Below are 13,698 nucleotides of genomic sequence, written 5' to 3' on the forward strand. Positions count from 1 at the left end.
ATTTTTTTTTTTTTTTTAAAAATCCAGATTTATTTGGAAAACGTAAAGAGTAATATTTGATTAATTCTGAGTGGTTTTCATATATATCTTTTATTTTTTATTGTCTGGTAAAAAAAAAAAAAAGTACTGTTTTATAAATTGTTGTTCCTTTTTTCCTAAAAAGAAAATTATAAATATAGATTTTTTTTTTTTTTTTTTTTTTTTTATTAAAGAAATATATTATTTAGTTTTTTTATTTAAAAAAGTTTGCAATTTTTTCAAAATAACTTTTTTCAGATTTAATTTCACCTCTATTATCACCACCTTTACCACCATTTGCAATTCGAGTGATAATTTTATTGGTGATAATATCAGAGTCTTGATTTACATTATAGAATTCAATAAATTTACCATCTGGACCAACTAAATAAACAATGATAGTATGATCAACTAAATAGTCATCACCTTTACCTGATTTGCTCATGAAAACACGATAACTCTTTGCCACTTTTGTGATTTGTTCTGGTGTACCTGTTAAACCTTTAAACTTTGGATGAAACTCTTCTATGTATGATTTAACTTGTTCGATTGTATCTCTCCATGGATCGATTGTAATGAATACTGGTACTATTGAATCACCCAATCCATTTGATTCTAAATTTTTAATTACTTTTGTCATCTTATATAATTCTGCTGGACATACATCTGGGCAATATGTAAATCCGAAATATAATAACCCATATTTTCCCTTTAAATCTAAATCTGTAAATGGTTTTCCATTTTCATCTATCAATACAAATGGTCCACCAACTGATGATGATCCATATGTTTTAATTTCATTTTCTATTTTTTTTTTTTTTTTTAAATAATAAATAATAATACAAAAAAATTGAATTGATATCAAATTAATTTTTGTTTTTTTTTTTATATTTTTTTATTTTTATTTTATTTTTTTTATTTTTCAAAAATTAAATTACTTACGTCTTTCTCTTTTTTTAGTCATTAAATGATCATAATATAACCAACCGATACCACCGCTTATTAATGCAACAGTTAAACTAGCCCATGTTACTGTCCTGTTATTAGAGATTTGTTCAAATTTTTTATTATTATTATTATTGTTTTTATTATTGTTTTCGTTTGTATTTTCGTTTTGTTGTTGATTTTTATCTTGTTGTTCTTGCTCTTGTTGTTTTTCTTGCTCTTGTTGTTGTTGTTGTTGTTGTTGTTGTTGTTGTTGTTGTTGTTGTTGTTGTTGTTGTTGTTGTTGTTGTTGTTGTTGTTGTTGTTGTTGTTGTTGTGATGTAAAACTTCTTAATAATAGTTGTTGATGTTGTACTCTGGTGGTATGTTGTAAAATTAACTTTGATTTTGCTAGTAATCTTTTATTTAGAGATGATATCATATTTTTTTCTTTTTTTCTGAATAATTATTCAAACTTATTGGGGGGTGGTGGTGGTAATATATTTTTTTGTATAGTGTGAATGTGTGTATGTATTATTTATGTGTGTGCTAGCGAATACAAAAAACTAAAAAATAATATTAAAAAAAAAAAAAAAAATGAAAATTATTTTAAAAAAATCTCAGAAAGTGGAAACACCTATGAATTTTAATTTTTTTTTTTTTTTTTTTTTGTCTGCAAATTACGTGTTACATTTTTTACATTTTTTTTTTAATCAAACGCAACACCCCCATATTAAGTGGGTATTTTATTTTATTTTTTTTAATTTATTTATTTATTTTTTTTTGGAAAACATACAGATTTTAAAAATATACATATCTACCAAAAAAAAAAAAAAAAAAAAAAAAAATAATAATTATAATAACAAAAAAGAAATAAATATTTTCAATGATTCACACTCTCATAAATTTTTTTTTTTTTAAAACAATGGGCATTCACATCTATTACACCTTTCGACAAATTTAAATTTAATTAGTTAATTTTTATTATTATTATTATTTTTATTATTATTTTCATTTAATTACCATTGATATACCAAAAATAGAATAATGGATATTGGTATTTAAACCATTATAATTATTCAGTTGTTTAAGGGTACGAAACAAATAATAGTAAAAAAAAAAAAAAAAAAAAAAAATTAAATCTGTTTGCAAATTAATTTTGTTTTTGGAAAACACCCCCACCATTGTAGTATTCCATATGTGTTGTTTTTATATGATTTACTTTTTTTTATATTTTTTATTGAATAATTTATACAATCACACATATTCAAACATTTTGTATTTTATTATATTTTAATTTTTTTAATAATAAATTACCATAAAAATATATTTTAATAATATTATTATTATTTATTTTTTTTTTTTAAAATTATTTATATGTATATTTTTTTTTGTTTATTAAAAAATTTTAATTATTGTATATAATATTTTTAAATATATATATTAATATATATTAATATATTAATATTAATAAAGTAAGTTTTATTATTATTATTATTATTATTATTATTGTTTTTATTATTATTTTTAAATTGATTTCTAATTTTTTTTTTTTTTTATTTTTTTTTTTTTTTTTTTATTTTTTTTTTTCTTTTTTCTTTTTTCTTCTTTCTTTTCTCATTTATAAAATAGATGAAAATATTATATTCATTATTATTAATATCAAGTATAATTTTAAATACTGTATTAAATATTTCATCACAAGTATATGATCAACGTATTTTGGCATTAAAAGGAAAATGTTATTTAGATTCAAATAAAAATGCATTGTATGATGAAGGTGAACCAGGATTTGGAAATGTTGAAATTTCTTTAGGAAATGCAACTGATTATAAGGGAAATAAATATCCAATACGTTATTCATCTGCTGATGGTACATTTATATATGATGGATTAACTCAACGTACAACTTATGAATTTACATTTACCAATCCAAAAGATTATTACTTTGAAACCTATGAAAAGACATTGGCTTGTCCACCAGGTGTACCATGTATTCGTCCAACGGTTTCAGCTGATAATTTGGCAGCAGATCTTTTAGTTGCAAATACCTTTGCCTATAACATTCCATTGATTAAACAAGTTGGTGTTTCATCAGGCTCATCTATACTTACAGTTAGAATTAGTGTTGATTTGGGTTATGTTGAGCAAACTCAACCACCAACTCAACCACCTACTCAACCACCTACTCAACCACCAACACCTCCACCATTTACTGGTAGTGCCGTCGCTGGTTTATTATTTACCGATATCAATGGTAATGGAATTTTTGATGGAAGAGATGTTTGGACATCAAATGTATCGGTTGGATTATATAATTTCAATGATAAAACCAGAGCACTCGATGTAAATGGTAATGTTATTTCATCAATTACTACCGATGCTAATGGTAGATATGCATTTGAAAATGTTGCCAATGGTGTTTATTGTTTATGGATGGAAGGTACAAAATATTTCAATCCAGGTTGCGTTGGTAGAATTGAAATCAACTCTGCAACAATGCCAAAATCAGTTGCATCAGATGGTGTTCAATCACCAACCATTTTAAGAGCTGGTTCATTTAGTCTTTTCCTTACTGGTAATTCTGGATATGGTGGTTATGCATACAATGACATAGACCTCAATGGATATTTGAGTAGTAGAGATCAAGGTATCGCTGGTATTATTGTCAAGATTTACCTACCAGTTTATAATTTCCTCTTTGGAACCGTTACAACCGATTCAAATGGTAGATGGTCATTCAGTGGTTTACAACCAGGTTTCCCAGTTAGAATTGAGTTTGTAATTCCAAATGATTTCACTTCAACTGGTGCAAATTTGGTAAATTTCGTAACAGTTGGTCAATCTATTGACTTAAGCATTGGTTTGATTCCAAAATCTTTAACTGGTGTAAATGCAGGTCCAAGTAATCCAAAATCATTTGTTACCACCTGTTTTGTTAAAGGTTCATACAATGGTAAATATAAAGATGAGCCAACAGTTGTTGAAATTAACAAAGATGCACAAGGTAAAGCATATGCTCAACAATCAGCTGACTATATGAAGGTATTGGCAAGTCATAAAGATACCGGTTCAGTTCATGGTGTTGCTTTTAATCCAGATAATGGTGATAAGTTTGTATCATCTTATCATAAGACAAACTCTGATTTTGGTCCATCAGGTAGTTGTGCAATTTATAAACTTTCAAGTGGTATCATTACAACACATGTTAACTTTAATGATGTATTTGGTAAATCCTATTGTGGTGGTTATGCACATTACTTTGATTTCCGTGAAATATCAACTGCTGGTCCATTAGTTGGTAAAGCAAGTCTTGGTCAAATGACCTATTACAACAAGAAACTCTATGTAACCAATCTTGGAAAGAATGAAATTTTGGTTGTACCAATTTATCAAAATCCAAATGCAACCAATGTTGAAAGAATTCCAGTTGCAAATCCAGGTTGTAGTAGTGGTGATGATTGGCACATTTTCCCAGTTACAGTATTCCAAGGCGAGCTATTCACAGGTGGTGTTTGTTCTGGTGAAAAAGGTAGTAGATTATCAACCTATATTCTAAAGTATAATCCAAATAGTAAATCATTTTCAACTGTTCTCTTCTATACACTCGGTTATGCAAGAGGTTGTCGTTATCTTGATTCATTTGGAAGTTGTGTATCAAGTGTTTGGCAAAAATGGTCAAATAATGATTCTCCTCAAGCATTGTTATCAACTATTATTTTCGATGTTAGTGGTCATCTCATTATGGCATACAAAGATCGTTCAGGTGATATTTCAGCAGTTGTTTCAGCACCAGAACTTTTGATTGCATGTTTAGGTACTGATGGTCTTTTCTATTTGGAGAGTGGAGGTAAATGTGGTAGTCTTGTTGGTGCCGGAGTTGATCAAAAATCACTCACTGGTCTTAGATATGGTCCAGGTAATGGTAATTTCTTTGATAATCATAAAACAGGTCTTCATGACTATACCAATGCTTTTGGTGCAACTAAAGGTGGTCGTGATATTATTGTTACAACTGGTTTCGATTACTATGAAGCATTTGAAGGTTCAATTCGTTGGTATAATGCAACCTCTGGTAAACAACTAAAAGGTTACTCTTTATATATAACCTCTTCAAATGGTCGTACCCCATCTCCAACCTTTGGTAAACAAAATGGTCTTGGTGATATTACTTCAGTGTATGATTCTTCTCTTCCACAATATCGTGTTGGTAGAGTTTGGCTTGATATAAATGGTAATGGTATTCAAGATGCTGGTGAACCTGGTATTTCAGGAATCACAGTATTCTTAATCTATGGTCAACAATCAACTCCAACAAGTCAAACTGTATCCGATTCAAATGGTTATTTCAAATTTGAAGTTGATTTCAGTTCAAATTATTATTGTGTAATTCCTGTTGCATTCTTCCAAGCTGGTTCTTCCATTACAATGAGAAATGCTGATCCAACTCATCCAAATACAAATAGTGATGCTTTCTTATCAACTGTTGATAATGTTTATGTCACTTCTTTTACTTCTTCTGATGCTGGTGGTTATTATTTTAATGGTTGTTCATTTGGTATTATTCCAAAAAAATAAAATAATAAAAAAATATAAATAAATAAAAAAATAAAAAAATAAATAAAAAAATAAATAAAAATATAAATAAATAAATAAATAAATAAATAAATAAATAAATAAATAAAAATATTATTAAAAATAAAAAAAAAAAAGAATATTTACATATATAAACTTTTTTTTTTTTTTTTTAAAAAAATTGATTGTTTTTATTTATATTTTTTTTTTTTTTTTTTTTTTTTTTTCTTTAATTTCAAGATATTTGTAAATCGTTTAAATCTAATAAAATAATATTATTTAATTATTAATTTTTTTTTTGAAATTTTTTTTTGTGGTAATATTAACACTAAAACACCATAATACTATAAATAGAAATTTAAAATAAAAACGATCTAATGGACAAACTTTAAAATTAACATATCCAAAATATTAACATTAAATAAAAATTATTTTTTTTAAGACAAAATTACGTCTATTAAATAATTAAAAAATTAATGTTTGACTATTGAGTAAAAAAAAAAAAAAAAAAAAACCAACAAATTATTTCCAAATATATTTTAATGATATTTATTAGTTCAAAAAAGAATTCAATTATTTAAATTAAAAAAGAGAAAATTAAAAACATCATCACTATAAACCACCACTAAATATTTTTAAAAATAGGTTTGTTTAAAATAAATACCCTAAACAGTTAAATGATAAGGATTGTTGCTTTTTTTCAGTCACATCCATTCATTTTACAAATAATTTTCCTCATTCTCTCACACTCTTTAACTCTTAAAATTAACCTTATTGGTAGGGTATTTTTTTTTAAAAAAAAAAAAAAAATTAAACAAATAAAATCATTTTACACACACCTGATTTTTATTAGTTTCAAGTACTATAATATACTATAATATATTTTAATAAAATTTTTTCCAAAAAATTGATCTTTTGTATTATTTTAAATATTTTAATTTATTTTAAATATTTTAATTTATTTTTTTTTTAATTTTAAAATTCTTTTTTTTTTTTTTTTTTTTGTTTTAAAAAAAAAAAAAAATTCTTTTTTCTTTTATTAATTTTATAATTAAAAATAAAAATAATTAAATCGAAATTATTTTACAATTATAAATTAAAAAAAAAAGAAAATTTCAATTTTGAAAAAAATTCGAAAATGACTATAATAAGTAAATATTTGTAATAAAACTAAATTTCTTTTTTTTTCTTTTTTTATATTAATATTTTTTCTTTATTTTTTTTTTTAATAAAAAAATAGATTTAATTACTAAAATAAATAAACATGATAAAATAAACAAAGAAATTTTAACCGAATATAATTATTCAGACTTTAACAACAATGGATTATATAATTCAAATGAGAAATCAATGGCAATATCATTTAAACAAAGTTATTGTAATATGTTTCGACCATTTTTATATTCAATATTTCCATTATCTTATAAAGAAAAATGATATTTAAAAAAAAAAAAAAATAAAAAAAAAAAAAAAAATAAAAGCGAAAAAATAAATATTATATTGATAATTTATTATTATTATTATATTATAATTGTTGGGGGGACGGTGAATTTACATTACTATTATTTTCATTTTCATTTTCATTATTTTCATTTTTATTATTATTATTATTATTATTATTATTATTATTATTATTATTATTATTATTATTATTATTATTATTATTATTATTATTATTATTATTATTATTATTATTATTATTATTAGATTGTTTAGATGGTGTTAATATTTTATCAAGTATTAATTTTAAAGATTGTAAATCAATAATTTTAATTTGATCTTCAGTATAGTATTTCTTTGTATATTGGTTAATTTGATCGAAACTATCAATAATATTAGTTCTAATTGGTTTCATTAAAAGTATTTGAGTAGATATTGATAGGTATAATTTCATTCTATCGATTACTTGGGGTAGATAATTTGATGCTTTTTCTTTAACCTGTTCAATAATCTCTTTAATTCTTTGTGGATCTGCAAATGATTGTTGCGATAATAACATTGGATCAGTTTGATTCTTATTTGATTGATTTAAAAATACTGATATCTATAGATATTAGCATTTATACAAATAAATAAATAAAAAGAAAATGGAAAAAAAAAGGAAATGGAAAATTATTAGTAATTACTGAAAATTATATTTAGAAAATCCAGATAATCTAGTAATACAAACTTTTGTTAATAAAGATAAAAGTGGGTCAATAATTGTATTTGCATTTGATAAAATAAAAGACTCTATAGACTGTTTTAATTCTTTCTCTAAATCTTTTTTTGAATCAATACTTGTATTTGTAACTCTTGGTGATAATAATGATAAGATTGGGTTATTAGTTGACAATGTTAAAAATGAACCAACATTATAAAGTGTTGAAAGTGAATCTAAAAAATAATAAAAAAAATAAAAAACATCAAATAATTAGTAGTAAAATAATAAATAAAGATTAAAATAATAATAATGAAAATAATAATCCATACGTTTTAAATTTGGGAAATCAACAATTTTTTCAATGATAACAAAGTTTATATCAAATGGTGCAATTTGTTCTCTTAATGTTAATAAATTTTTAATTAAAAATAATTGAGAATCTAAAATTATATATGGATCATTCTTTTGTTGAATTAATAATAATCTACTTGCTTGAATTAAAGTGAATGTACATGCTTCAACAACTTCTTGTGCTAATCCTTCAAAAATTCTTGTCTTTTTTTTTAAAAAAAAAAAAAAAAAAAAAAAAGTTAAAACTAATTTTTAAAATAATAAAAAAAAAAAAGTATTACTTACTTCTAAAACTAAATATAATTTTGAAAGACAAGTTAAAGATTTTTCTAATGTTGGATACCAAGTTGAATAAATACTTTTATATGATAGTGTTGGTGATGAATTACCACTACCATTACCATCACCATCAACAGCAGTAGATTCAGCAGTTACATAAATTTTTAGTTTATTTGGATAATCTAAATCATCAGAATTTGGATGATAGGATCTAATTTCATCTCTAATATAAGTTTGAATAATGAAAATTAATCTCTCTTGAATATCTTGTAACATTCTCTCAATTGTCATTTTGAAACCATTTGAATATTTCATTGATTTTTGAACTAAATCATCAATTAATTCATTTCTAATTAAATGTGCTAAATTACAAAGTGTTTCAAAACTATGAATATGAATATAAATTGGTCTAATTGTATCATAAAGTTGTTGAGAATATTCATCTAATATATTTGAAAATGCTGGACAATTATTTATAATATCTTGATTATTATTGTTTGTATTATTACTATTATTTATATTTGTACTATTATTTATATTATCATTATTATTATTGTTATTATTGTTATTATTATTATTATTTAAATCTGGTGGTGAAAAAAAGTTTGAATAAATTTGATATTCATTTTCATAGAATTGAATCATAAATAAACTTGATGATCTTATCATAGATGATATATCAGTCATCTTTGATAATGATTGAAGTTTTTCAAACATTATTAATGATAATATTGATCTACGATTGTTAAAATAAATATTTTGTGTATCATATAAATATGATAAATATCTAAATAAAATAAAATGAAATAAAATTATAATAAATTGTTAGTTGGTTAGTGGGTGAATGAGTGAATGAGTGCAAATTAAAAATATTGAAAAAAAAAAAAAATATATATATATATATATTACGTACGGTCCAATTGCTCTTTTTTCTAATTCTAAACATAATGGTCTTAATTTTGGAGCAAATGCTCTAAATCTAATATTTGAATGTTGAAATAAATCATTAAAATCAGTTGAATTTGAAAAGTCATTTATTAAAGGTGAACCACCACTTGATGATTGTAATTGTGGTGATGTTGGTGTTGATACTGATGTTTTTAATTGTTTTTGAGCATTTATAATATCTCTACTTAGGATTTTTAAATTTGATGAAATATAATCTTTAATTAATCCAAGTGCTCTTGAAAATATAAATCCATATTGTGTTAAATATTTATTTGATTCCATAAATGTTGACTAAATAATTAATTAATTAATTTGGGGTTAATACATATAAATAAATAATTTTAAAATAAATCTATTTTAATATAAATAATTAATTACATTTGATTTCATAAAATTTATACTATTTTCTAAATTTTCTAAAGAAGTAAGAAAGGTTGAATCAGTGACATTAAAGTTTGTTGTATTAAATTTCTTTGTTTGAATTTCTAATTGATTATAAAATTTAAGTTTATCATGAATTGATTGAGCTATATATCTTAATTTTAACTATAATCATTTAATTATAAATTATTATTATTAATTATTTTATTATTAATATTGTATGTTTTTATTATGAAATTTGTCATGGCAAATACTATTATTATTATTATTTGACTTACTTCTTCATTGAAAAACTTTTCACAATCTTCATTTAATTGATTAGTTTTCTTTGTTAAATTTGAATAATCAGTTTGAATACTTTCCACTAGTTTATCACAATTTTCAACCATTGATAATAATTGATTGGATCCTTTTGAATAATTTACAATTGTCTCTAAAAACCATTCATATTGATGTAAATGTGGATTGTTTTTATCAATTATAGAATACCATTGATAAAAATCTGATAAATTATCTATATCTGTTTTTGGATTAAAGTTATCCATAAAATTTTCTATTATTGGTGATTGTTGTTGCTGCTGTTGTTGCTGTTGCTGTTGTTGTTGCTGTTGTAGTTGTTGATTTTCTTCTTTTTTAATATCATTATTTATTTTATCTTCTAAATACTATAGTAAAAACAATAATAATAATAGTCAATAAAAAAGATATAAATATAAATATATATATATATATATATATAAAACAAGCAAAATAAATACTTTTTGTGGCAATGGTTTTTCTTGTGTGGATTTATTTAAATTATTGATTAAAAGGTATTGTTGTGTTGATAGTTTACTTTTTTTTTCCCAACCCGTTATATCAAAATTAATTCTTTGTTGAGATTGGGATTGCGTTTGAGATTGTTGATTTGTCTGATTATTCATTGTATTTTTTTTTTTTTATGGTCGTTATCTATGTTCATAAAAATAACTATCCCTTTGAAGTTTCAACCCAAAATTTTGAAAAAAAATAAAAATAAAAAAATAAAAAAAACAAAAAAAAAAAAAAAAAAAAAAAAAAAAAAAAAAAAAAAGATATTTTTGGATTTAAAATTTAAAATTAAATAAAATAATTATTTAAATACCTTAAACCAAAACAAAACTTTTTTCATTTCATTTTAATTTAAATTTTTTTTTTTTTTTTTTTAATTTATTTTTTATTTTTTATTTCTAATTTTTTATTTTTTATTTTTTTTTTTAATTTAGGAGACAATTATTTAATTTTATTTATTTTTAATTATAAGTTATATTTTTATTTTATTTTTAATAAATAAAAATTATTTGTTTATTTTTAATTAATAAAAATTATAAGTTATAATTTTTATTTTTTTTTTATTTTTTATTTTTTTTTTTTATTACATAAAAAATGAAACCAATAAATTTAAAGAAGAACCTGACATTAAACCTATATTTAAAGCCAAGGATAAAAAGACACTACAAGATGGTTTATATTTCTCTTCAACTCTTTTTGGACCTTCAGAGACACCATAAGATACTACACCACCACTTAATACACCAAAAATTATTAAAAATATTATAACCATTTGTTCATGATTAAAATTATCATTGTAAATACATAAAAAGAACAATAAAACAAATATTGATTTACCAATTAAAACTACCCAAACCAATTTCAAAGGTAAAATAATATAATTGAATATTGAAAACAATGTTTTACCAATACAATCTGAAGTATTATAAACTGCTATTATTATAAAAACCCACCAGTCACTTTTTATACCATGTAATGATTCAATTCTAACAACAATACCAGGAAATAAAAATAATACAATAACAAAATTATAAAAAACCATAAATCCAAATCCATATGTTTTTTTAAATACTTCCTTAAATGGATGTTTTTCTTTTCCATTAATATTATTAACTTGATTATCATTTTCAATTTGATTTTTATTGTTATTGTTATTATTATTAGTAATTAAAATTTTTCTAATTCTTTCAATTTTCAAAGAATAAAAAAATGTTGTAATTGCAATTAAAATTATAATTGCTGATATTATAAAATAAACTATTAAACCAATTTTTTTACTATTATTGTCTGATGAAAATGATAATTTACAAATTAATCTTGTTAATACTACAAAAACACCTGCAACACCGTTACCTGTTACAGCTATTGTTGAGTATCTTGGACCGAATTTAGAAGCATATGCATAGATTGTACCTTGAGATAAGCCATCAACAAATGAACATAACGCCATCAATAATAAAATTACTAAATATGTTGTAATTGGTGTATGTGATACAATTGTTACAATTGGTGTTAAAATCATTAATACTATATAACATGGGAATCCAATTGACAATATTATATGTGATTTAAATTTATTTTGAAATCTTAATAATACTATAAATGTTACACAAATAACAACCATATAAATACATGGAAATGTAGATGCCATTTTATATTGAGGAAATATATTATCTAAATAATCTAAACTTGCTAAAAATGTTTGAAATGGTAAAATATTACCCATTCCTAATATAAATATTAAAAATGCAATATTTTTATCCTAATTTTTTTTTATAATAAAAAAATTAAATTAATAATTAATATTGTTAAAAAAAAAAAAAAAAAAAAAAAAAAAAAAAAAAAAAAAAAAAAAAAAATTTAATTATACAATTTTTTTAATTTGATTTTTATTTATATCTTCAATTTCAAATTCTGTTTTAATAGTATCTGATGAAATTTCATCATCATCAGATAAATTAATTATTTCCAAAATTTCTTTTTTTTGATCATCATTATAATTTTCTTCATTATTTATAATTGATTTATTACATGTTGTTTCTGTACTACTAACACTACTTTTTAAACTATTAGATGTTGAATTTATTGAATCTGTAATTATATTTTCTCCAATAACTGTATCAATAAAATTATTTTCCATTACTTTATTTTTCTTCCCCTATTATTTTTTTTTTTTTTAAAAAATTATTAAAATAAAAATATAAATAAAAAAAAAAAAATAATCAAAAAAAAATTTTATAGTTTGGACCAAAACAAATATTTATTATTTAAATATAATTTTTTATGTATTGGAATTGAAAAAAAAAAAAAAAAAAAAAATATGAAAATGTGAAAATAATAAAAATTTATATGAAAAAAAAAACCAGTTGTAAGTTTTTAAATTATAAATATTATGCCTTTTTTTATTAATCGTGGTTTAAAAACTAAATAATAAAATTTTTTTAAATTATAAATATTATGCCTTTTTTTATTAATCGTGGTTTTTTTTTTTTTTTTTTTTAAAAAAATTATTACTTACCAAATAATTCTGTGGGTATTATATTTATTTTAAAAAATAATTACCGATATTTATTTGTTTTAGACAAAAAGTAAGGATAAATTAGAAAGAATTTTGTAAATTAAAAATTGAATTAGGAAAAAATTCGTGGTATTAAATTTATAGAAAAAAAAAAAAATCTGAAATTTCAAAGGTACATAAAGACTATATCTATATAATTGTAAGGTAATAAAATAATAATAATAATAATAATAATAAATAAATAATTTAAAAAAATAAATAAATTATTTCTTTTTTTTTTTTTTTTTTTCAAACTTTTTTTTTTTTTTTTTTTTTTTTTATTAATTAATAACAATTCAATTTTATAATTTTATTAATTTATTAATTTAATTTAATTTAATTTAATTTTATATATTTTTCTATTTTTGAGCAAAAACAAAAATTAAATTAAATACTGAACCTAATAATAAACCAATGTTTAATGCTGAAGACATGATAATACCAGATAACTCTCTATATTTTGGAGGTACAGTTGAAGGACTTTGGGATAGGGCAATACTTGAAATGTAACCATTTGAAAATGCAAATATAAATAAAAAGAGATAAATTAAAGATTCATGTGTGAATATATTTGAATAATAATTAGCAATAATGAAAAAAACAATGAAAATACATCTACCAATTGATATGAACCATAACCATGGTACAGATGGTATCCTTTTATCATTTTTATGAACTATCAATGGCAATGCTTTACCAAGAGAATCTGCTA

At 21.5% G+C, this 13,698-nt stretch overlaps 6 protein-coding genes across 6 annotated transcripts in view; 2 read left to right on the plus strand and 4 right to left on the minus strand.

The window, feature by feature from the left end:
• Positions 1–232: 232 nt before the first annotated feature.
• Positions 233–1,384, minus strand: DDB_G0281505 (hypothetical protein; the record flags this gene model as incomplete). The annotated part of the gene is made up of 2 exons (XM_635632.1): positions 233–822; positions 961–1,384. 2 exons carry the CDS (start codon positions 1,382–1,384, stop codon positions 233–235), a joined length of 1,014 nt encoding a protein of 337 aa, XP_640724.1.
• Positions 1,385–2,574: 1,190 nt separating this feature from the next.
• Positions 2,575–5,520, plus strand: colC (colossin C; the record flags this gene model as incomplete). The annotated part of the gene is made up of 1 exon (XM_635633.1): positions 2,575–5,520. One exon carries the CDS (start codon positions 2,575–2,577, stop codon positions 5,518–5,520), a length of 2,946 nt encoding a protein of 981 aa, XP_640725.1.
• Positions 5,521–6,655: 1,135 nt separating this feature from the next.
• DDB_G0281509 (hypothetical protein) lies at positions 6,656–6,954 on the plus strand (the record flags this gene model as incomplete). The annotated part of the gene is made up of 2 exons (XM_635634.1): positions 6,656–6,668; positions 6,758–6,954. The coding sequence occupies 2 exons, from the start codon at positions 6,656–6,658 to the stop codon at positions 6,952–6,954; spliced, it is 210 nt and encodes a 69-aa protein (XP_640726.1).
• Positions 6,955–7,042: 88 nt separating this feature from the next.
• On the minus strand, positions 7,043–10,542 carry cog3 (oligomeric Golgi complex component; the record flags this gene model as incomplete). The annotated part of the gene is made up of 8 exons (XM_635635.1): positions 7,043–7,561; positions 7,688–7,893; positions 7,990–8,215; positions 8,297–9,077; positions 9,204–9,529; positions 9,617–9,784; positions 9,898–10,284; positions 10,378–10,542. The coding sequence occupies 8 exons, from the start codon at positions 10,540–10,542 to the stop codon at positions 7,043–7,045; spliced, it is 2,778 nt and encodes a 925-aa protein (XP_640727.1).
• Positions 10,543–11,012: 470 nt separating this feature from the next.
• DDB_G0281513 (equilibrative nucleoside transporter family protein) lies at positions 11,013–12,569 on the minus strand (the record flags this gene model as incomplete). The annotated part of the gene is made up of 2 exons (XM_635636.1): positions 11,013–12,191; positions 12,300–12,569. 2 exons carry the CDS (start codon positions 12,567–12,569, stop codon positions 11,013–11,015), a joined length of 1,449 nt encoding a protein of 482 aa, XP_640728.1.
• A 776-nt stretch (positions 12,570–13,345) lies between these two features.
• DDB_G0281515 (equilibrative nucleoside transporter family protein) overlaps positions 13,346–13,698 on the minus strand; it is a gene marked incomplete at both ends in the record, with an annotated part of 1,809 nt that continues 1,456 nt past the window's right edge. Inside the window, one exon of the mRNA XM_635637.1 lies at positions 13,346–13,698. This exon is cut by the window's right edge and continues 521 nt beyond it. Coding sequence (XP_640729.1) covers positions 13,346–13,698 — 353 coding nt within the window.

Source organism: Dictyostelium discoideum (genome assembly GCF_000004695.1).
Source record: "Dictyostelium discoideum AX4 chromosome 3 chromosome, whole genome shotgun sequence".
Taxonomy (NCBI): domain Eukaryota; phylum Evosea; class Eumycetozoa; order Dictyosteliales; family Dictyosteliaceae; genus Dictyostelium; species Dictyostelium discoideum.